The 25,506-nt window shown below is 32.4% G+C and overlaps 1 protein-coding gene across 4 annotated transcripts in view; it reads right to left on the bottom strand.

The window, feature by feature from the left end:
* LOC145245954 (DNA excision repair protein ERCC-6-like 2) overlaps positions 1-25,506 on the bottom strand; it is a 110,061-nt gene that overhangs the window by 4,304 nt on the left and 80,251 nt on the right. For all 4 annotated transcript variants that reach the window (XM_080107723.1, XM_080107724.1, XM_080107722.1 and 1 more), the window contains 5 exons: positions 24,575-24,730; positions 14,721-14,931; positions 10,257-10,493; positions 5,399-5,550; positions 1,093-1,238 (listed from right to left, as the gene is read on the bottom strand). In XM_080107723.1, the coding sequence (XP_079963849.1) occupies positions 1,093-1,238; positions 5,399-5,550; positions 10,257-10,493; positions 14,721-14,931; positions 24,575-24,730 (902 nt within the window). The remainder of the gene's footprint in view (positions 1-1,092; positions 1,239-5,398; positions 5,551-10,256; positions 10,494-14,720; positions 14,932-24,574; positions 24,731-25,506) is intronic.

The raw sequence follows: 25,506 nt of genomic DNA, 5'->3' as shown, positions 1-25,506 counted from the left end.
TCAGCTCTAACTCCTTTAAAGAAAGAGTGGCTTTTTTTCAGCGCTCGATAGTCAAAACGTATCTTCTTTCATAAAGGTAATATTTCGTCAATGAGTGGTTGGAATATAGGTGTGGGCATCAACAAATTGGAATGTTTAAAAAAAAACTTTTTTTAAAGTATAAATCAGTGTAAAAAGCTAAAAGAAAAACGTATCAATATGGAAATAGATTGAAGGCGAGGGTGACTTGCTATTTGCTTTTGCAAATCCCTAAATAAGTAAAATATTTGTTTGTTCATCAGTGTTTTACTTGCTAACTGTTTTATAATGACTGGATACATAGATATATAGATATAATTAAACAAAAAACATGGTAGATTTAACTGCTTGGTACCGTAAATAACAAGATCAAAATCTGTTCAGATATGTATTAATTAGTGTTTTTTCTAACCGGAATATTTTTGAATAACAGAAAGTTTGAAATTGTCTGAATGTTGTCAAAACAATTGTAACATTTATGAAAAATACACAACATGATACTCTAAATTTTTTCTTGTCTTCATTTTAAAAACTTTATATGAATGCTTGATTACAGAAACTGGTAATCATGAAGCTTAATATTTGAGTCAATTTACTTTCACTTAATTTTTATTGGTATATGTACATCGCCGATTGCTGATATATTCGAATATATTAAATTTTTGGATAAAATATTTAACAAGATATATATACACACACACACACACACACAAATAAATGCACACTGCTCTTTATTATAGAATGAATGATGTTTTAAAAATAAATTCCAATATTTTTGGAGCAACAGGGTGGAGCAGTAAAATCACAATCTTTCACACTAAATGGAGTTGCCCATACTCTACTCTAGCTGAATATTAAAAGAAGTCCTGGTTTTCTTCATTCCAGCAAAAAGGAGCACATTCCTATTCTGATGGCTGCGTAAAACTCTACTTAAAAGTAATAATAGTAGTATAATAATATATAATAATATGATATAATATAATATATATAATAATATATAATAATATATATATAATATAATAATATAATGATAGTAAAAATGTTTGAAAAACATTAAAGGGAAAAAGAACCAACTTGAGCATTGCTTCTGGTGTTTGGCCGTATAAAACTTGATAATGTTTAAGTGCTATCTTTTGTGGCGTATTATGGTCGACAAGAGTTTTAGTTTTCCTCTTCTTTTCCATCTTGCCTTTTCTTTCTTCCTCTTCTCCCACATCAGGCTAAAATATTTCATGAAAGAGAAAAATTAAATGATCAAAATCCACACAACAAAAACACATAAAATCATGCGGCATATGGAAAAGTCAAATTTTTTTTACTGGATTTTAAAATTTACTAAATAACTAAAATAATAATGAAAACCAAAATATGGAGAAAAGAATATTTGGACAATGAAGCTATTAAAGATGGTTTTTTTTTTTTTTTTTTACATGGGTATCATCACTTACCAAGGCCATGAGGCCACTCCAGAATAAGAGTTAAAGAGTGTACAGTAGAAATTGAACAATATAGGATGTTCAGAAGTTTTATTACCTGAATGATGTCATTGGAGCATGGGAAATATCAGGTGTTCATGTGAGTGTAAGAATTAAGAGCGAATGGACCAAGTTCAGGAGATTTCTAAAATTACTAACCCACAGAGCATTGACAGTGTTGACCAAGGTTTGCCAGACATGTGTACATATTCAAACCTGGCCAACAATGATTTAGGACATATGTTGCATGGAACGAAATGACACAAATGATAAAATGCATGTATAATGTGAGTTTTAAAACAAAGCGGCTTAGATCTGATGATCTCATAAGATTTAATTTGGACAGTATAGGGTAATGTGTGCAGAACAAGAGATTTCATAAATCTAGTCAAGTTGAAAGGATGAATGAGAATGCTTGGATTAGTAGATGTAGAACAGTTGAGGTAGCAGGGTCAGTTGGCATATAAAAGCCAAACAAAACATAGGAGGAAGTGATAAGGATGAACATGAGAGAAAGAGAGATAAATAAAGATGTAAATTTGTTCTGAGAGTCTTGGATTTTTCCAACTGGAAATGATGCCAGATCAGAAGTGTAGTTTTTCATCTTGTGCTTCACTATAAACTCTTCATTGCTTAGATATTTTGTCAGATAATATCCATTGTTTCATTGTTTCTAAAGACAAGGAAGTGATTTGAAAAAAAAAATTAGTTTTATAAATTTGGTAGGGATGGCAATGAATGTTATTTTCTTTTTAACCAAAAAATGAATATTTTGATTGAAAAGAGAAATCCACAAAAATCAGAAAATTATCAGATTTTAATGAAATTTCCAGGATTTATTAAATTAATAAGTGTATATTAATATAAAATATTTATTAAAAAAAACGTATAGATTTTTTTTAGTCACTTAAATCACTTTAGTGTTTTTCATTTCAAGAACGAAACACCTCTAATTATACTTATAGTCAAAATTCAGTGACTATCTTTACAAAGAAATAACACTCTGAAGCTTTCTTTTTTTTGGCTAAAAGCAAAGTGTAGTAGTTCTGATACTAAACTTCATCTTTTCCATCTCCAGTCAGTGGAGGAGACATCTTTCTAGATTGAGGAATTTTAAAATTTTTTTCTTAATCTAGAGAGTTCCTTTTTGAGAAGATGGATTTTCCCCATATTAAAAACAGACTTTGTGTCAAACATTTCCTTTGTAGGAAAGCAAGTAAAGAGGAAACACCTTGAAGGTGTGAATTTTTGGTGGACAAAAATTCTTCAAATTAATTCTTTAAAAAAATAAGCATTTGTTAAAAAAAACGGTGTTGTTTTAGATGACATAGTTTGATTTTGGAACAATTTATTTTCAAATTGATAAAGTTTTACCCAGCAGTACCTGTGGAAATTTCACAGTGGACTCTTTCATATGTAATATATATTGATGTTGGCATTCTGTGGATGTTCAGCATAAATGGAGATGCCCTTATATTATTTTAGCACTTTTGTTAAAACTGCAAAAGCATTTACCTAAGCTAGCAAGGATGCTCGGCATAGCCCGGTCGTAAAATATGCTTAAATATGATATTTTAATTTATGCAGATTTCATATATATCATTATAGAGTCAATTTTCTATCGATTCTTATATATTATAGTTATGATTTCAAAAATAAAAAATATCCATACAACTTGAGTGCGTCAGTCTGAATTAAAACCAAAATCAAAACTTAAATTTGAGTTCCTTCAACTATAATCGAAACTGAAACAAAAACTTATGAAGAATTCTTGGTAAAATTATTTATTACAAGAAATGGAAAGTAATAACAATTAAATGACAGTCACTCGGAAGAAAAAAGATGTAAGCGTGACATCCAAAATAACACACGCTATCGTATTAATATATAGATCACCATCTTTGCTAATCAGATGGTTTTTTGTTTTTCTTAAATGTGTGTGAAAGATGGTTTCATGAACATGAAGTGTGTAAGTAATATATAAAAGGAACTCTCCGTCTGTGTGTGTGAGTTTGTTCCCTAGAGATTTGGAAACGATTGGGTCAGTTTTAAAAAAAATTTCACACAAAGGTACTTGATGTGTCTGGGAGTGTTCTTGTATAGGGTTTCTATGGGAATGCATCTGATAAGTATTGAAAATTGATAATCGAAAAAATCTGATTAAAGAAGAAAGTCCGATTTTGACCAAAGTTAACACTTTTATACAACCTAACATAACAAGTGCATTGAAGAAGTTTTATCATCTCACAACCAGAAATGTTCACCATATAAAATCAACAGTAGCTTTGTTTCTTTTTAGAGCACAACTGAAACATGATATTTGACTTTTGTACATGTAACTTTAATTCAAGCGATTACGGGCAAAAAAATTCATAAAATCAACAGTTGGTTATTTGATAAGACAGGGATGCGTTCCAAATGAATGTTTCTGTTTAGAGCACAATTGAACCATGATACTTGAATTTTGCATTTTAAACTTTAAATAAAGCCATTATTTACAGATCTCTATTATTATATAAAAGTCACGTTGTGTGTGTGCATGTGTGTGTGTGTGCATGCAAGCTCCCTCCTCATAGGTTCCGAAACAGCTTAGCTTATCTTATGCAAATTTCACACAAAGTTAATTTATATGTCTGGCAGTGTTCTTAGATATGTCTGGTACAGAAATTCATTCAATAAGTATCAAAAATCGAAAAAATCTGATCTTTCAAATAACTTTTCTCTCTTATAGATAAAAAGAATAATTTTTGCAGGGGAATATTTTACATTACACCGGCCAAGGGAGATAATAAGATTTCAGAAAGTCATTTTTTTTTTTTAAAAACAAATTTATTATAATCTGGAGATATAGTTTAGTGGTAGAGCATTCAACTACAAATCGAATGATCCCCTGTTCAAGCTTGGGTGTACCTCACCATTTTATTTAAATTTTTTTCTTAAAAATGAGTTCAATTTACGATAAAAGAGGTACCATTTAAAATCACTAAAAAACGTTTCTTCGTTTGCATATTTTAAAACTAAACATCAATCAGCAGTGATTTTTCTAGGGTATTCATCATCAAGCCCAAATATCAGCTGACGTGATATTGTGAACAAACACAGATGGAATTTGATGAATGATATTATTATTTTTTAAATTTTTTTTGCAAATTAGTCCACCGGGCAAATTATTCCTCGTAATATATAATATTAATTCTATAATAATACATACACAATCAGCATAAATTGAAATATCATGTTTAAACGTATTGTATGATCGAGCACCGCTTAGCTGCCAGCTATTAATTTTATGAAATCAACAGTAGATTTGACAGGCGCGCATTGGAAATGAATGTTTGTGTTTAGAACACAATTGAAGCATGATAGTTGACTGTTGCATTTTAAACTTTAATTCAAGCAATTATGAATAAAAAATAATTTTATAAAATCAATTTCTCTACAGTGCAATGTAGACTACAATGTATTGTGAACTAAGTCACTGAGGGGAGGCATGTAAAGCTTCCTCCTGGTACATTACAGAGGGGGTCCCTAACTAAAGAAGGCAATTAATCGATTTGATTAAAAACGGGTGATTTCACTGATTTCAGTGCAAGGGTGGAAACTTTGTTGATCCTCATTTAATCCCGGACAACATCAGGTCTCCCTGCTAGGTATTATATAGTTTAAAAAAAAAAAAAAAAAAAAAAAAAAAAAACAGATTTCTTACTTAAATTACTTTACTCCCTTTCATTTCAAGGACAAAACACCTCTTATTATACCCATGGTCAAAACTTAGTGACCACCTTTACAAAGAGATAACACCTTCAAGGTGTAAATTTTTGGTGGATTTTTTATCAATCAAAGATATTCACTTTTGGTTAAGGAATAAATCAATTTTGTCGCTCATTTTTAAACCAAGGCATTACCAGTTGATAGGGCTGGCAGTCAATTGCTAGCTGCTGTGAGTTCTTGTTCTCTTGTAGAACCTCCTGTAAGGCGCACTTGGTCATGTGGTCTTCAGCTCGGCTGCCCCCAGTTACTTTGCGATTTTCATGCACATGGACAACTCCACAACGTTCTGAAATTGCAAGAAGGTTTGAATGTTTAATGCAGAGAAAAGATTCAACAGAGAATAGAATTATTTCATTCATAGAAAATTATGATTACTAGCCGATGCATGCGCTCTCCACTGGGCACAGATATTTAATAGATAACTTATATGACTTATGGAAGTTGGAACTTTTGCATAAATCAACATCAATATCTACTGCTAATAGAGATTTGGTATTATCTGTTTGCCTGATGTTGAAATTCTACTATCACTCCAATAACTCTGCTGTTGTACTTGTTCGATTCCGGAGGCGGGGGGGGGGGGGGGGTAGTAGTGTAGTATCTGTTTACATTTCCTTCTTCTTTTAGGTTGGGAGTGAAGGTAGTATACTATGTATTCATTCATATTGGTAGTATAGAAGGGAGTATAGTATAATCGATGCCTTCGTTCAGTCTCGAAAGACAAAAGATACCCCTTGTACGGGCGACTGCACATGTAATTGTGAGGCAAGGGTTGTGCAATCTCCAACCACACCTCTCCTGAATCGGCACTGCTTGAATCCAGTGGCAAGGAGAGGTCCAGGATGACTGGAAATAATGGCGAGATAAGCAGAGAGCAAATATAGCACCTAGAAGTCCCAAATGGTCATGTATTCTTACTCATATAGTATATATTCATACAATCCTCCTAGGCATTATCTTTGCCTTGATGAGGAGGGAGAGTATCTGTTCTGTTGTCATGATATCATTCTCTCAGGCATTATCTCAGTGTACATTAACAAGAACATTTGTCATAATCGGCTGTTCATTAGCAAACTCAACACTTGGAATAGAGTGCGGACGTGCTATGGCAGCTGTATGCAAATGACTGAGCTGTGTGTATGGTGACGTCACGGCAAGATAAAAAGAAAGAACATGTGCACAGATCGAGAATCATGATCACATTCGAGAGGACGGATGTTAGAGATTATGATTACATTAGAGTTGCGAGTGAAGTCACTCATGGCTAAAGAAAACATGCAACAGCGAGCTGAATTTCTTTCCTATTCCTTTTTTATGTTTCCTTGTGACAGAGTCTACAACGTGTTGGGTTTGTACATATTAACATGTGTGTAAATGTGAGCAATGGTACACACTTATATTATAGATACTAGCAATGATATGCTCGCATATTTTTAATTTATATATATATATATATATATATATATATATATATATATATATATATATATATATATATATAATGATCTACTTGTACCTATCTGGCATTACCCGGCATTACCCGGAAGTATATTCACTTACAATTTGTTTGTTTGTTTTTATTTTTAAATATTGTTTTTGCTCAAATCAAAAAGAAATAAACATTGTATTCTTCTTAACAACACACTGTAAGGATCCACAATAAAAACTTATGGACCAGAATCAAATATTCATTTTATAGCAAGAAAGCTATTGATGACAAAAGTCAAGAAAGAGACCAATTTTACTTTATATATTAGGTTTAGATATTTCAATTATTCTTTGTTGCAAGAATTGATAAAACTATATAGAGCCCTTGAACAGTTGATACAAAAGAAACTATTATTGTTTGTTTCTTTCAAAAATGTTCCTCTTTCTCTAGTTGATTTGATAAACGGACAGACTAATTAACACTCAAGAAATCATAACCCACAAAAATCAACAACCCATAATTTTTATAAAATGTATTAGAATGAAATTCTCTACTGAACATGTCCAGTGTTAATGTATGAAAATGATTTTTAAGATTTTTTTAATGTTAAAAGTATAGAATAGTAAGCACTCGAGAATTCATAAACCAAAGAAAAATAGTGGAATTTGTCAAAGGGAAAAATTTTATGCATGTACTCTTTTTTTTTTTTATTACGTTTCTCCAATCGTTTTTTTATTTTTTTTATTTAATAATCATTTTAAAGTCTTCTTGGTTATATTTTAATTAAGAATTATTGAAATTAGTTTTATTTTTTAAAGAATTATTGAAAAAATTTTTTTAAATCTTTTAAACTATTTTGGGAATATTATGTATTGGATACGTTTTTTTTATAATGTTTGAAATTTTGTTATTTTGATTTCAATAATTTTATTTTTATACTTTCAAAAACATATATTTATTATATAAATTAAAATAAAAAACTTTTATTATTAAAATTTTAAAAATGAAATATTTTTATAATTTCATAAACATATATTTCTTATAAAATTTCAAATGAAATAAAAACTTTTATTTTTTTAAATTTTGTTATTGAAAGAGCAAATAAAGACTAATTGTGTTATTTTTATCTGTATAATTTTGTTAATTTTTATTGCATACATTTCAATAATGTTCTTTTTTTATATTTTATTTCAATAAATCGCTTCACAATAGCAATACTGAAGAACAATGAAAGTGAAGGAACTGATTTGCCTTGTCATCACTTTCAATAGCACTATACCGGAAGTTAGGAAGTATGTTAGTGAAATTTGAACTAAAATATATGTTCTTGCATATTATGAAATCTGCGTTTGTATTGGATTTCCTTAGAATGAAAATATGTTACAAACTCCTACAAAGACAAAAAAAATTTAGATAAGAGAAACTACATTAACAAGAGTGCTTAGATAAATATTTTTCAGGTGATACAATAATATTGGACATCTTTAAAATAGAAATTTTTTAAAGCGTGGCAGCAATATATAATAGAAAATGAATACAATTGGGAATTTCCACAAGTCCAGTTAATTATAATATTTTACAAAAAAAAATTGATCAATTACGATTTTAATTATATACATTTCTTTGATCATAATTAATTAAAAAATAGATAACATTATGTTACACAATAATTATAATGGATCGAAATTCCTACTGTTCAGTTGCACTAACATGTACTGCACTATATAAACAATGTTTCATTAATTTAATATGCTTTTTCGCGCTTTGTGAATGTGTAGGTAAATTTGGGAATTCCAATTTTGTTCTCCCAAAACAGCTTTACAATAATAAATGTTTATATGGTGAGAAAACAGTGAAGCAAAACTTCACTGCATCTTATTAAATAAACTAGCGAGGGGTACCCGGCGTTGCCCAGGTGTTTGTAGGTGTGTGTGAAAAAAACCCGAAATGTGAAAAAAACAGGTGTCCGTGAAAAAAAAAGAAAAGAAGCCTTGACGACGCGCAGTTGGAAAATAGTAAAGTGTGAAAAAAAAAACAGGTGCGCGTTTTTGATTGATGTGATGGCGATAGCTATTCAGCAGTTAGCATTTTGTGCGGGACAGTTTTTAATGAGGTCAATAAATCGGTTTGTTTGTTTTTAAAAACCCGCTCCCTGTTTATTAGGGGGAGCGTCTCGTCTCAAAATGAAAGCTACTGTCTGATATGACGAAGTCGACGTTGACCAAACGTTACTTAGCTCTCTAGAGACCACTGGCTTTCGGCCAGTAGGTATTTATTTGCTCCCCCACCGAGCAAATTAGGCACAAGGCCGATTTTTAATGTGAGGAGTGAAGGGAGGGGGAAGGGAAAAAGGGGACCAGCTCCCGAGAGGTGGGAAATGGGAGCTGGTTTAAGGTCAGGCATGTGGGGTTGCCCCCACATCTGGTCTTTGCTAGTCATAGCTAGTCATAGCTTGCAGCATCTGCCGGAACAGATACTACACTTTTATCTTGTCGCCCGGGCCCCGGAGGGCGCGCAGGCCAGTCTGGCGTTCGGCCAGTGATTAGAGTCGAGTTTCGCTTTTTTTTATACCGAAAACCGAATGTAACGTGTGCCAATGCGGGAAATGTTGAATAATTAACGTTTGAAAGTCAATAAAATTAAATAGACAGGCAAGCTCTGTGGTTAACTGTGAGAGATTACAATTTATAGATGATATAAAAAGTTTTAAGAAGTTGTGAACTGAGCGAGCGCTTCTCTGAAAGAAGCCTTTTGTGGACATTGAGGAAAAGCGTACATACATACATACATACATTTTCACTTTTATATATATAGATGACTTTGATGTAATGAGTGACAGTCAAAGTACATATCAATGAGAGGATAAAAACTCTGCAAACTTTCTCTTTATAAGACAAAAAAATATGATTTATATCAAATAGTTAAATCGATTAATATAAGTAAAATAGAATTTTTTTATGGCACAGGTCAATTTAGAAAAAAAATGAATGACGGAATAGTTTTTTATTAATTTATTCCAATCAATGAAATAGGTGAAAATCTCACTTTAATTGTAAACAAGTGATGCTTCAAAAGTAATGTCTCCTATTTTTTACTCCATGTGAATGGACGAGAGGTAATTGCAAATTGCATTGTTAAGATGACTGAACTTATGCATTCATGACCTGAAAGTTTAATGTCTTTGTTGCAGATATTGGCAATGGGAGACTCTAAAAAAGCAACCCGTCATGGACATGTGTCAGAAGCAGAGATGATGCATTATTGAATTCCAGTAAAAGCACATTGAGAATGGAGGTGACTATGTAGAAAAATAAATTCTGGAGCACAAAAGGTCACTCTTTTTAATGGTACCACTTTCATCTTCTGAGCTCTTAAACTTTATTTTAAACTCTTTACTTTTGGAACCACCCTATAAGATTTCCAATTATATTTCTTTTTAGTGTGGTTTTCAGAAAATGAGAAAAGCAGGATAAAATTAGTAATACTGCTAAAATAACAACTTGCATTCAATGAATTGTTTGCAACAGGTACTGTGCTTCAGTTAAAAAAAAATGATGACTTACTAAATACATTAGTAAATGAAGGCACCGACTGTTCGGGTATTGCTGTTGAGGTTGTTGGGCCAAGTTTATCGATATCTTGTTCATTTTGGTTAGGACTTCTGGAACTCCTTTTTGAGTCCGCGGAGAATTTCTTTCTAGATGAAGTGTTATGCTTGCTTTGATGTTCGCCCTTTTCACCAGATTCTCCTTCATCATTATCTTCATCAGATATTCCCAAAGTTATCTGCACTTCATCTCCTGATAAGTTTAAAAATATATATAAAAAAAATCCGATAAATAAAAACTGTATTCGTAGAGCAATGTTAAATATTACTGTGCTGTTGAAGTGTACATTTATGTATTTATTGTTTTTCTTCACACCAAACAAGGCATGTTGCTATTGAAGTATATTGGGCTACTATTATATGGGCCAGATTTATAGAGGGGTAATCTGGGTGGGGAGTTGGGGAGCAAGATAGTTGTTACATTACATGAAATGTTATTTAAATTTCTACATGTTGGTATGGTTAGAGAAACGAGGAGCAGGGAAGGAATTCCAAAGACAAGTACTCCAAGAAATGAAGATATTAGTGTAGAAAATCTTTCGACATGTATGGATCTCTACAGTGTGGGGTGGAACTTTGCTGCTAATTGGGTGGGTTATGGGTATTTTCGTTGAGGGGTTACACATCCAAAAAGCTCATCAGAGCACATTCTATAGAAGTACTCGTAAAATAAGCACAGGAATGCAACATTGTGACAATGTGACATGAGCTGGAATTTGGCAGAGAGAAACTCTTTTTTGCATCCTGCCCAAGAGGGAGAGGTTAGTAGTTGGTGCACTAGCTCTGTTGCAATAACAATACATAGGTGAATGATAGCTTTCTAGAGATAAAGATGCTGACAAATCTGAGAAGTTTTTTAGCTCAGTAGAGAAAGATCCTACTTTCTTTGCAGCTGACTTGGCAGCATCTTATTCAAGATATGCTTTTTCCAGTTCAACGGATTATATGATATGATTGACATGTAGGTCCTTAATGGATAATAATCTGTTTGTTAGCTTGATCATGTGACATGGGAAAGATTTGAAATTAGATTCCAGTTGCTGCATAGACTTTAATGATGGGAGACATAATGTGAGGTCAATATTAGAAAAGGTCCAACTGTTGTAATGTTACAATGTTTAGGTCCAGATGTGTAAAAATGAGGTTAAAATGATAAATTTCTATGTAAGGTTAAAATTAAGTAGAGTGGAATTTTCCAACTAGAAGTTGCGTGAGAACAACTTGTCTCAGCAATAACGTCAGAGATAGGAAACAATAAATCTAACGTGATGAATTAGGGGTAGGGTATGTGAAGATTTTTTTTTCACTAAATTAACAGTCTTTTTAATTGAATTGATGGAGAGAGTGGTTGGGTTTTGCATAGCTGCCTCTACCTCCTTATGAGGAGTGGGAAGATATGATGAGTGTATCAGAATAACTGTCAAAAAGAAAACCTCCAAAGAAATAGTTAAAACCCAAATGAATTTGTGGTGTTCTTTTTTTTTTAAATATTTACAAAAACTCTCAGTAAAAGATATCCACAATGACATAAAAACAGAGGAAGAATCATCTTTGGCTGCCGCATCACAACTGTGATTACTCAGCAGGTTCAGTCAACAAAGTGAATAAATTGTGGGAATCGAAGGACAACCCAGACTATTTTACACAATCAAAAGTAATCCACAGTTAACTTTATAAAATAAAGTTATACATTTGGCCACCATATTGACTGTTTTATTATTGTGGATAACACAAGTTTGAAATACAAGGGGAGGGGATGATGAAAAAACGACAGTAATGAAAAAATGGTTAACTGTGCATGCATTACATACATTTATTTCACGCAGAGAAGATTTCTCAAAGATAAATGTAAGAGGAGCAGGATGCACAAAAAGTTGACAATCATAGCAAGAGTCCACATTAAAAAATCCCCAAACACAAATCAAAATAACATAGATTACCAGGGTAAACAGAGAATAGATAATGCATTGGTTATATACAGTAAATATAACTTATTTGGTATTATCTAGGAATTATTTTGATAATGAATGTTGTGAACATACTATGATAGTGAGTGGCCTAGGAGCCCCATTTACAATCAGAAGCAAGATCTTACGATACAAACAAAATATGTAAAAATGTGGAACTAGGCACTTTGTACTTCAAAATTGAAGAAGTTATTCTCTTGTTGCCAGTATAAATCAGAAAGAGAAAACTTTAATATATTTTTCAGACAAATCGCCTAATTAAGTTAAAAATAGCACTAGTTTAGAACATTTTAAGAAAAAAATGGATTAATTTAGAAATAAATAGTAAAAGAATGAATTTACAAATACATTTCCAAGAGTCAATAATTTGATCTGTGTATTCCTATTATGTATTCTGTAAGATTGTAGATAAATATATAATACTGATTAAGAATATATTGGAGTAGTTTCGGTCACTGATTTCTGCAGGTCATTTAATTGCAAATGTTAGTAATAATGTTTTTATATCTTAAAGTTTTGCCAAGGACACAGCTATCCAATACATTTGATTATAATGCTCAACTATCTTTTGAGCACTATTGAAATAAATACTGAAAACTTTCTCAAAAATATGAATTTATTCTTATTATTTTGGGGTCCTGGATATGATCTTAAACTATATCTGATGGTGAGGCCCTAGCTTGCAGGCTTTGGGGAGTGTAGAGCCACCCTTTAATTGCCATTGCTTCCAGGTCCACTCTCACCCGAAGTGGTAGTACCTGTTAGGGTCCCAAATATGGGTTAAATAGAAACCGACTTGAAAAAAAAAAAACAAATATATATTTTATTAAAATTTTTCTTCAAAATCACTGTATTCGGCATTAAATAACCTGAAAAGGGTTGATATGCCGTAAAACAACCAACCAACCAACTTAATATTTTTGTTTTTATATAGAAGTTTAACTTTTTGGGATATTATTGTTGGGTTTTTTTTTTCTAGGTAGTTCCAGAAATTTTATTCCGATGATAAAATGTATTTTATTGTATGTTTTAAAATAAACATTGTCTTGGAACAGGTGTAAATAACTTTAATACCTTGTGTATATTCTTTATTTGGAACATGATTTCAAATCTCAAAAATACACACACACACACGCACATATATATAACATAAAATTTTAAGAATATTTAAAGAGTCATAATAAAAAATGTTCCCCGCCGTGGAACTGTTTATAAAATTCACAATCCTTTCTGCAATCCGACTATGATTGATATAAATAAGTACTTCAATCTACACATGATTTTCACCAAATTTCAGTTTGACAGTCTTTGTTCTATCAATGTTCATCATTCTTGAATTGAAAACCATGTTTAATTTCAGAAGAGTTTCCAATAGGTAGCTATACTGTACAAGTCCTGGAGATGAAGAATTTTCAGTGGGTCACTGTTCTGTACAGGTCCTGGAATTTATAATTTTGCAGGCAAAGAGCAAAAGATCCTTTTCGTGTTCACATAAAAAAATTATGTGCTCGAATGCTCAAAGATTCAATATTTTTATGGAGCAATTCTGGTTTCTGATTGGTTGCTATCAGAACATGCCTTAATTTGATTCGTCAGTTCCTGTCGCCAGTGTCTATAAGTAGAATCTCCCAACTTTCAGTGATCATACTTTCAATATATCAAAAATATTGCAACATCATCATGTATTCAGTTATCCATTTTACATGCTACCATGTAAAGAATTGACCTCCAAACTAACTTATCTCTGGATAGGTTCTTATGCACTCTTCTTTCTCTTGTCCATACTTGTGATTTTCTCCATGTTTCTTTTGTCAACTAAACCTGCTTACTTCAACTGTTCTACATCTGCTAACTCAAGAACTCTTATCCATTCTTCCAACATAGGGATTGCAGAGGTTATTGCAAATTTTATTAATGATTCCATGTGAAATGAACCAGTCTGAAAAGTAAGATACTAATATGAAAACACAACTTGAATAAAAACATTTCTGCATAGATCGACAAGTATAATTATTTATTATATGATTACAACTGCAAAATAATTCATTTATAATTAGGACGCAATCAATTGTAGTCGCTGGTTGAGCAACACATCAATTGAATCTTGTTTCTTAATGTTGGTTGGTGAAAATGTAGTCTTTGCTCTAAATCAAAGTTGTATTAGTTATTCAAATTTTCTTTTAAATATTTTATTATTATTTTTAGGTTGTATGTAGCCAACTAACATGATAGCTGGCAATATTTTAGGGAGGAGAATAACTTTGCAAATAAATAAATATGGACTCTTAATACAAAATCTAATTTATAATGAAATCCAGTATTAATTAAAATCTTAGTATTTATCAAACCTTTTAGGAAATTGATTTTAGTATAGACTTTTCAGCTGTCAATATTAATTACAAATGTTTCATTTAAAAAAAAAAAGATTTTGGGACACAAAAAAGTTGACATACTTAAACTGCTGAACCATTCAGCATAAGGATCTTCATCATCATCATCATCCTCATCCGATTCCCCATTTGATTCCTCTGAATTCTCCTGATCATCAGAATCACTGATATCATCATCATCATCATCGTCATTCTCCTGTGCCTTTTCTGAAGATGAAGGGATGTATTTGGTCACATGGTGCCCAGCCAGATACCTCTCAATTTGTTCATTACGCTGGAGAGAAATAATTAAAATAAAAACAAAAATGATGTGATATTCTCAAAGATAAGAAAGCAACATTTTGTGGAATTTTTGGCGCTTAGAGTTTGGCAGACAATTTTTTTCTTTAAATTTTTGAAGAATTCCAAGAGTTGTAAAAGTGTTGCCCAATTTATTAGTAAAAGCAAAAAAAAAGCATTAAATTAACACAATAACGCAATAAAAAAAACATTATTTGAACATTTATTAAATCAAAATAATTTTTTCAGCTTTTATAAAATGATTATAATTTCAAAATAAATTACAACAGATATTTTTTGTATTTATATAAAAATGTACAATTTAAAAAAATGAACCTTTTTGAAAATATATGACTTTTTTAAAACAAACTTTTTAATGGGCAGTCCAAGCAAATAAAATTATGGAATTAATGAAAGTGATCATTCTATGAAAATGTATGAAATTTTACAAAATTAAACTTTCGTAATAAATTTTTAAGATCATTAAAAGTTATAGACTTTAAGAACTTCTTGAATTGTCTTCCTTTGAAAGTCTACAAAAATGAAAATAAAACAAAAAATTGTTCTCCAAACCTAAAATGCACATGTGCCAAGTTTTTTAAATATTTTACATCATTGGTATAGTAGTTCCTCGACCGATTTCAGACACATCTGGTGTTGAAAAATGAAAAATTAATGATTATTATGTTCCCTGAAAAAAACAAACTGCTGAATTAAAGGGATGAAATATGGATTAGTTGTAGACATTTCAAATGATTCACCGTCAATAAATATAGTAACAACCAAGAGAATTTACCATAACATCTATACAGAAACTTTAATAAACATGCTATCTGATTTAACATAACAACCTTGCCAGCTAAGTGTGTAATTAATGTTTATTTTTATAACTTAAATTGTTGATTGTTAATGTTAAATAAAATATTAAACAAATAAGTTATTATTTGAAATTTTAAAAACACAGAAAATTGTTGTGCAGATATTGAATATAGTAAGCTGATTAAACAAAGTTATAGTTAATCATAAAATAAATAGATAAATACTAAGCCCAGAGTAAATTGTTATAAATGAATAGAATATAAAATCGTTAATAAAATTCATTCCAATTCTATTGTAATATATACAGGTAAGAACGAATTAAAAAATTTTTGAATTTTTTAATTTTAGATGCTGTTTTATTCCATTATGTAGTTTGTGTTGATGTTAGTTTGCATATTTTTTGAAAATAAAGAGTTCTATTGGGGAACTTATTTAATGTGCCAACGTACGGGGACATTAATTAAATTTATTTACGTTTAAAAAACGATTAAAAATGTTGGCACAACGAGGGGAAAAAAAAAAAAAAAAAAAAGCGGGAGAAAAAATTCAAAGTTCCCCAAAGAGAAACAATGCGTTTGATGTTTCTTTTTGCCGGCACAAAGAAGGTTGACGCATCGCGATAGAGACGGCCTCCAAAATCTTTAAATGGTTTTTGGAGTCCGCTCTATGTAGCACCTCGAACCAATCTACTTTATATTTATCGGCACAGCACTTGGTTGACAACCCGTGCTGTGCCGATAGATATAAAATAGATTGGTTCGAGGTGCTACATAGAGCGGACTCCAAAAACCATTTAAAGATTTTGGAGGCCGTCTCTATCACGGTGCGTCAACCTTCTTTGTGCTGGCAAAAAGAAACATCAAACGCATTGTTTCTCTTTGGGGAACTTTGAATTTTTTCTCCCGCTTTTTTTTTTTTTTTTTTTCCCTCTCGTTGTGCCAACATTTTTAATCGTTTTTTAAACGTAAATAAATTTAATTAATGTCCCCGTACGTTGGCACATTAAATAAGTTCCCCAATAGAACTCTTTATTTTCGTTACAATATTATTTAGATTGCTATCGATTTACTCCTGAAGAGATGATAGCCGAAAGAGTTCTCGAGAAACTTCCGCCTAGTATTTTATTTAAAACCATATACAAATTCTGTACCTCTAAACATTTATTTAAATATATATATATATATATATATATAAAGAGGTTTGTTTACACAAATATTACACAAGTATAAATCATGTAGAATATCTGCATGAATATAATTACACATAATAGTTACCTAAAGATGATCATCCTATAAGAAAACCGAAAAAACTAATAGAGAATTAATTAAAATATTTTAAAAGAATATACAAATTAGCTAGATCTTTTGCAGTTGTATTTTCTTTTTCAATAAATAGAAAAAAGAGTTTTTAATATGAATATCAATACACAAAAAAAAAAAATTTATAGGAGTATATATATATATATATATATATATATATATATAATTAATGTGGAAAATATATATTATATATTCTAGAAGTGTAGCCATGTTGAGTTCATTGTTCTACACAGGTCCTGAGAGGTGACTGGTTTGCAGTAAACAGAACAGTTTCCAATGGTTCATTGTTCCACACAAGTCCTGAGTGGTGACTGGTTTGCAGTAGACAGTTCCACAGAGCAAAATATTCTTACCGTGTCGAGATGGAAAAAACATGTGAAATTGTTACAGAAAAGGTTTAATATTTATGGAGCAATTCTGGTTTCTGATTGGTTGGTAGCAGAATGTGAATTAATTCGATTCATCAGTTCCTAGCAGCATCATTTATAAATAGAATCGCCCAACTGTGTGGGATCATACCCCATTATGAATCAAAAATATTGCAACATCCCCCCCTATTTTTTATAATAGGAAAGTCCCTTGTGCTCATTCTGCTCAAAAATAAATATATGTTTTTATATTCAATTATACATAACAAAAATTAGAAAGTATTTAGATCTTAAAATTTTAGCATCTAAAAAGACGCCATTTTTAATTGTGTTTAAATGTCAAACATTTGTGTACAGAGGAGAGAAATAAAAGAAATGGAACATATTTTTACCTTAAAAGGGGGTGGGTATGTGAAAAAGAAAACATTTTTAAATTTGATTATGCAGTTTTGTTCAAAAACGCATACATATAAATAAATATACATAAAAATAAACATACATGCAATATGTACTCGTTTAATAAGAGAGTTTTTTTGTTTTTTTCTTTTTTGTTAATTAAAACAATGCAAAAATAGGACATTTTTGAAAAATAAGAAAGAAAACTAATATGCATAAAAAATAAAAGTCAATTATAATTTATGCGCACCTTAAAATAAGCATGCAAAAAGTATTTGTCGAAAAGAAAAATGTTTGCAAAAAAAAAAAGAAAATGATGCAAGAAAAACTATTTGTCAAAAGGAAATTTACAAAGAAAAGGTTTTTTAAAAAAGTGACTTTTTAAAATTTTTTAAATTAAAAAATTTTTTTTTTTTTATTTCAGCAAAAGTATTAGTTACGCATTAGTAGGTTAAAGTGTTAATACAAAAAAAAATGGATACAGTTTAACATCTTGTCAAGGACTACATTTTTTTTTGTTTTTGATATATAGAAATTTATATACATACATACATACAGGTCCATGAAAAAATTATTCAGTCGAGTCCCCCAACAAGTTTGAAGAAAAATGCTTTAACTTTATTCTTGTTGCAGATTTCGTGAATACATCAGCGATATTTTGTTCTGATAATATGTATTCAAAATAATGGATTCCTTTTTCACCTCGTTTTTTATGAAATGGTATTTTATATCTATATGCTTAGATCTTTGGTTGATTATAGTGTTCTGTGCTAAGACTATACTGGCTTGATTATCACAATTAATTACTACAGGGCTTTTAGTTAAGTCTGGCTCTAAAATAGTCTTTAGGATATTTATAAGGTAAAGTGCTTCCTGGGTCGTGTGTGTGATCATAATAAATTTTGCTTCACACGTAGAGAGAGATACAATCTGTTGCTTTTTAGATTTCCATGAAATAATAGGCCCATTTTCTGAGAGTCTGAAACAATATCCAGATATACTTTTTTGATCTTCGTTGTTTCCCCAATCTGAATCCAAAAATCCTTCTAATTTTAGGGGATTTTTTGATTTTCTAAATACTAACTTCTGTTCTTTAGTTCCTTTTAAATAACGAAGGACTTTTTTAGCTCTGTTTAAATCCTTCATTGTCGGTTGTGATAATTTTTGTGACAGTTTTGTTATTGTATAGCATATGTCGGGTCTGGTCGCAGTCATTAAATATACAAGATCTATAATTTCTCGGTATAATTTATCAATTATTATTTCAGATTCTGTGTGTATATTTTTATTAATATCATTTTTGACCGGTGTAGAGCATTTCTTGCACTCTCCCATTCCAAATTTTAATAGTATTTTGCCGATGTATCTCGATTTGCTTTGAGTAAATTCTATCCCAAAAAATCAGGATATTTTGTCAAGATTGGTCATTTTGAATCTTTTACCTAATTTGTTCTTAACATCGGTCAACATTGTCACAATTTGATGCGATTAAAATATCATCGACCCATAAAACCAAAATCAGTAGTTTATTGTCTTTGTGTTGAGTATATAAACAGGGGTCTGCAGCGCATTGTTTAAATTGTTGTTTAATTATATAATCATGTAATACTGTATTCCAACACTGAACACTCTGCTTTAGACCATATAATGACTTGTTAAGTTGCCACACGCTATTTTTATTTTTCATTATAAATCCCTCTGGAGGGGTAATATAAATTTCACAGTCTATTGGGGCATTCAAATAAGCATTTCTTACGTCCATTTGATGGATGTTTAGGTCATATTGCGATGCAATTTGCAGTAAAATTTTGATTGTCGTTAGGTTTGTGGTCGGTGAAAACACAGAAAAATATTCTATACCGTAAATCTGAGAGTACCCTTTAGCAACAAATCTAGCTTTGTACTGTTCTACGCTTGATGCTGTAGTCTTTTTTATAAAGACCCACCTTGTAGAAATAACATGTTTATCTTTTGGGAGAGGCACAACCGTATAGGTATCATTTTCGGTTAAAGCATCTATTTCTTTTTTTTTTTTTTTTTTTTTATTACATTTTCACCCCAAACAAGGCAAATTGCCACTTTGGTGTAGGGGGCTACTGTCAGGGGCAACAACTACTGGGGTACTATGTAGGGATTTGGGCAGCAAGGTGTCGGTTCACGTTACACTTGAACTACTGCACGTCAGTACTGTTGGGGAAGCAGGGACCTGGAATGGAATTCCAGAGTCTAGCGGTTCTGGGGAAGAAACTATTGGAGTAAAAAGATCTTTTACATCTAGGGATCTCTACAGTGTGGGGGTGGGATTTAGCAGCCTGTCGGGTTTGTCGAGGGTGCTCACGTCGTGGGGGCACAAGTGATTGCAGTTCGTCAGAGCATTCACCACTAAAATACTTGTAGAAAAGGCAGAGGGATGCAACATTTCGTCGATGGGACAGAGGCTGAAGCTTAGATGCCAGTTCAGGGCCTATCAGGTTTGCGACTCTCTTTTGAACCTTGTCAAGGAGCGAGAGACTAGTAGCAGATGCACCAGCCCAGATGTGGCAGCAATACTCCATACATGGGCGAATGGTGGCCTTATAGAGGTACAGGATACTTTCGGGTGTTAGTAGTTTTCTAGCACGGTAGAGAGAGCCTACCTTTCTTGCAGCGGCCCTGGCAATGCCTTCAATGTAATTGTTCCAACTCATGTTTCCTGTGAACGTTAGGCCAAGGAGTTTGAAAGATGGACTCTCAGATAAAGAGTCGTTGGCCATTGCTATGGGTGGTAGAGAGGGTTTCTTGTAATTATTGAATTAAACTAGTTTAGTCTTGGCAGCATTGAACGCGACCAACCACTTTTGTCCCTATTCCACTACAGATTGGAGGTCTTCCTCTAGTGTTTCTGCCATTTCTTTAGAAATGTGTTCATTCGTCTTCCTGTCGTGCCTGCCATAAAGTGTAGTGTCATCAGCATATATACCCATCTCAGAGGCAATGTTGTCGGGGAGGTCATTTATGAATATCAGGAACAATAGAGGTCCAAGGATAGAACCCTGGGGCACCCCCGCATTTATATCATATTGTTTAGATGTACGACCGTCGAGGACAACCTGGATTTTTCTCTTATCTAAGAAGGATTTAATTATGTTAAGTATTCTACCAGTGATACCGTATGATCTGATTTTACTGAGGAGACCCTCATACCATACCCTGTCAAAAGCCTTAGATATATCTAGAGCTACCGCTTTGCCCTCTCCCGCTTTGTCCAGTGAATGGTATATACGTTCAGAGATCACAGTTAGGATGTCTGCTGTGGAACGGGCTTGTTTAAATTCATATTGTTTGTCAGTCAGTAGTTTAGCATCTGTAAGATGATGGACTAGAGCATGGTTAATTATGGTCTCAAATATTTTGGCAAAAAGTGGGAGGAGGCTAATGGGGCGATAATTTGATGGGTCTGTCCTTTCGCCAGAATTCTTGAATACTGGTACAACAGAAGCAGTTTTCCAACAGCCCGGAAAGCAAGCTTCATTAAGGCATTTGTTGTAGAGTTTGGAGAGAACTGGAGCTACTTCGGCTGAGCACTTTTTTAATAACACAGCTGGGATAAGATCGGGTCCACATGCTTTTGAGGTGTCAAGGTTTTTTATGATAGCATGCACCTGAGCAGGGGTGGTTTTCATGGCAATTTTCCATTCATCACAATGTTCTGAATTAATTGCTTTGTTAAAGCTTTTTGGCGCATTTTACATTGAATAGCAATAGTCGATTTGATAATCTTTTATATTGTCAACCACAAAAAATTGGGTTGCCTTCTATTTCTTTTGGGATATCTTTTGACTATCATCATCATCATCATCATGAATACTCTTCTCTCCATCATTTTTATTATCTTCGTTTGTTTTAATAATTTGAGGAAATATAATTTCATCCTCTTCATATGACGGGTTTTCGTCTTTAAAATTAAACATGTCTGTGAATTTTACACATCGGATTTTTTTTATTTTATTTTTCTCTGGAAAAAATACTAAATTGGCTGGACTGTTTTTATCATATCCAAGAAATATACCTCTGTCGGTTTTAATATTCAATTTACTCTTTTTATCTACATATGCGAAGCAAGTTGAACCAAATATATGCATTCTGCTTAAATTTGTTTTTTTACCACAGAAAGATTCATATGGAGTTTTAGATAGTGTTTTGTTAAAGCACCTGTTGCATATATAGGCTGCTGCCATAAGTGTATAAGTCCAGAGGTTTTTTGGGAGTTTTGATTCAATGAGTAGACGTCTTGCCATTTCACAAAGTGTCCGCCACGCTCTTTCAGCAGTCCCGTTTTGGTATGGCGATCTAGGAGCTGATTTTTCATGCTTGATATGATGGTTAATTAATAAAAGTTCAAAGTCTTTCTTGGTAAATTCCGTACCGTTGTCAGAGCGAATATACTTTACTTCACCATAGGGAGCCATGTCGGCTAAATATTTTTTAGTTAGTAGCAGGGTATCAGATTTATTCTTTAAAAAGTAAACCATTATTAAACCTGAATGGTCATCTACGAAATTCAACACATATCTATAATGTTCTCTGGCCATCGGTTCCACGGGACCGTTCAAGTCACAATGCACCATTGATAGGATTTTTTTGGCCTTTTTGTGTGGTATCTTGTTTTGATAGTTTGTCATTTTTCCTTTGCGTACAGACATCATAGTTTAAGTTTTTGATGTTTGTATTTTCATTCCATCAACTACAATCGGCAACTTTTTGATATCAGGAATATTGCAGTGTCCAAGAATTTTATGCCATGTCTGTAGATCATGGCAGGCGGTTTTCGATGGGACTACGCTATTTAAATAATATAGTCTTCCATTTTATTTAATGTCGAATACAGTTCCATTCGGGTACACCAGTTTTGATTTATTGGGGCTAAAGTTTATATTTGCACCTTGTTTAGTGGCAGCTTGTACAGAAAATATATTTTGTTTAAATTTTGGGATTAGAAGAGCGTTTTCTAGAATACAGAAACATAGTTCACCTTTATTGTTCCTTAGCGAGATTATAGCATCGCCTCTTTTCAAAATGATATCATTTACTCGACTCCCGTCAGCTAGTTCTACAAAATGATTTTTTGGCTTAAATTTGGGATCAAAATTGATAAAATCAGATTCCTTTGTAATCACATGTGCTGTGGCACCACAATCGACAAGAAAATTATTATTGTTTGTTGAAGCATTAAACGTACACAAAAATAAAAATGTATGTTCGCTAACAGAGCTCTCCACATTTTTAATGGAGTTGCCATTTAGAGTCCTGTATCTACATTGGAAACTCTTGTGATTAGGTCGTCCACAATTATAGCAAATGATTTTTGTACTTTTCTTAGGAGAAAAATTGTTTTTGGCAAAGTTGCAGTTTTTATTCTTGGCATGGGTATAATTTAATTTTGGTGTTTTTATGTGTGTATTTTTAAATTTCATGATATTTGTTGATTCGTTTTTTTCTGTGATCATTTTTTCAGTTTCCTCGTAACTTCTAAGTGCTACCTTGAATTGGCTAAAAGTCATGGGTTTTTCCTTCTGGGTTATCACTCTTGAAATCACTCGGTAATCCTTTACGGACCATGGAAATTAACAGACTGTCACTTATAACTTCACCAGACATTTTTAAAGAATTTGCAGTTGTTTCGGCTTTTATAATATAATCAGTAATAGTTCCGGCTTCCATTCGTTTTAGAGAGGTCAGTTCAGTGTATAAAGAAATAATTTTGGGTTTTCCTTTCGATAAATAATGCTCTCTCAATATGTTTAATGCTTTGCAGCCGTTGTCCAGGGCTTCTCTCATTACCAGTAATAGACTTCGGTCATCTAAACACTGTATTAATTCTGCAAAGACAGTTGCGTTCTTTAAATGAAGTCGAGGTCGTTTCTGTTTCCAGGTTGTGTTTGAAGTAGTTTGTGTAGCTTTTGGATTCATAGATATCCTAGAAATTTAACTTGCCACAATTCGAATTTTGATTTAGATCCATCGAAATAAAGATGCATGCTGGGCGCATAACCTCTAGAAGTGTAAGCCATGTTTAGTTTTAGAACAGTTTCCGATGGTTCGTTGTTCTACACAAGTCCTGAGTGGTGACTGGTTTGCAGCAGACAGAACAGTTTCCGATGGTTCATTGTTCCACAAAAGTCCTGAGTGGTGACTGGTTTGCAGTAGACAGTTCCACAGAGCAAAAGATTCTTACCATGTCGAGACAGAAAAACACATGCGAAATTGCTACAGAAAGGTTTAATATTTATGGAGCAATTCTGGTTTTTGATTGGTTGGCAGCAAAACGTGAATTAATTCTATTCATCAGTTCCTAGCAGCATCGTTTATAAATAGAATCGCTTGACTGTGTGGGATCATACCCCCATTATGAATCAAAAATATTGCAACATGTATTTTTATATATATTACATATTTTTCAATTTATTTTTATTTGTTGACAGAGAAAAATACAAAATGACTTCAATAGAAAAACTTCTTTAAAAAAAAAAAAACACAATTTTTGGTCGTGTCCTGCTGATTTCTTCGGTGTGTATATGTGTATATGAGAGAGAGAGAGAGAGAGAGAGAGAGAGAGAGAGAGAGAGAGAGAGAGAGAGAGAGAGAGATGGGGGAACAACTGTAAACGATTTAACAGATAAAACAAAAGTTTGCTTTTTTGAAGACAGTAGATCCTAATTTATCTCACCATACTAGAAATTTGTAATAATTTACTTACCTCTAAGATGTCTCTTGACAAGCAAACGTCATCACCAGTTGTTAATTGGAACATATTCTTCAAACCAAACAATTCACCTTTTTGTTCCATGTCTCCTTGAATGCCAAGAAAATAGCGCTTAGCATTTTCTGTGTTCACAGCTATTTGATTGAGTTGCTAGAAAATAAAGACAATAATCCAATACATTTGCCAAACTATTCAAGTAAAACTTTAATACATTTGCCAAACTATTCAAGTAAAACTTCAATACATTTGCCAAACTATTCAAGTAAAACTTTAAAAATCATTATTAATATTTGTTGGTTAGTTTGTAATTTTCATTAATTCATATTTGCACTCAGAATGGTGTTGGTACAGTACCTGTGTATGTCAGTGTCCATTTTTACATAGCTTCTACTGTTTTATAGCAAGTATGAAGACAACAGTTTTATTTTAAAACTTTTATTGAAAAAAATCAATTCAGATAACTTGATTATGTAGTAGAGCTGACATCTATTCAATGTAACCACCTTCAACCTCAATCACCACCTCAATACAGGTCCGAAACTGGGAACATGCCGCTTTCACAAGCGCCAGCGGGAGCTTGGCTAATACTCAGCAGATGGCGGCAATCAGTCTGGCTTTGGTGTTGTGGGAGGTTATGTTGGTGATGTTCTTAATGTTAACCAAATGAAGTAGTCCAGCAAGGAGAAGAGTCAGTGAGAGAAAGGTACAAAGTCATAGCACTCCTTCTGAAGCTACACCTGTGTCTCTTTGGACTTATGGGCCTGCACTGAGTCCTGCTGCCACATCTAGGATCTGCCAGCAGCCACTTGATTGCACCAGGGATCACCACACTCTTCAACATATCCAAGTACACTTTGATGTTGATTTTCAAGCCGACTTCAAAGAGGTGAGGTGGCATGATGTGGCCCTCACTTAAAACCACAACA

The sequence above is a fragment of the Euprymna scolopes genome, chromosome 23 (assembly GCF_053919585.1).
Source record: "Euprymna scolopes isolate OS-2025 chromosome 23, ASM5391958v1, whole genome shotgun sequence".
Lineage (NCBI taxonomy): Eukaryota > Metazoa > Mollusca > Cephalopoda > Sepiida > Sepiolidae > Euprymna > Euprymna scolopes.
This window is presented reverse-complemented; position numbering and strand designations above follow the sequence as displayed.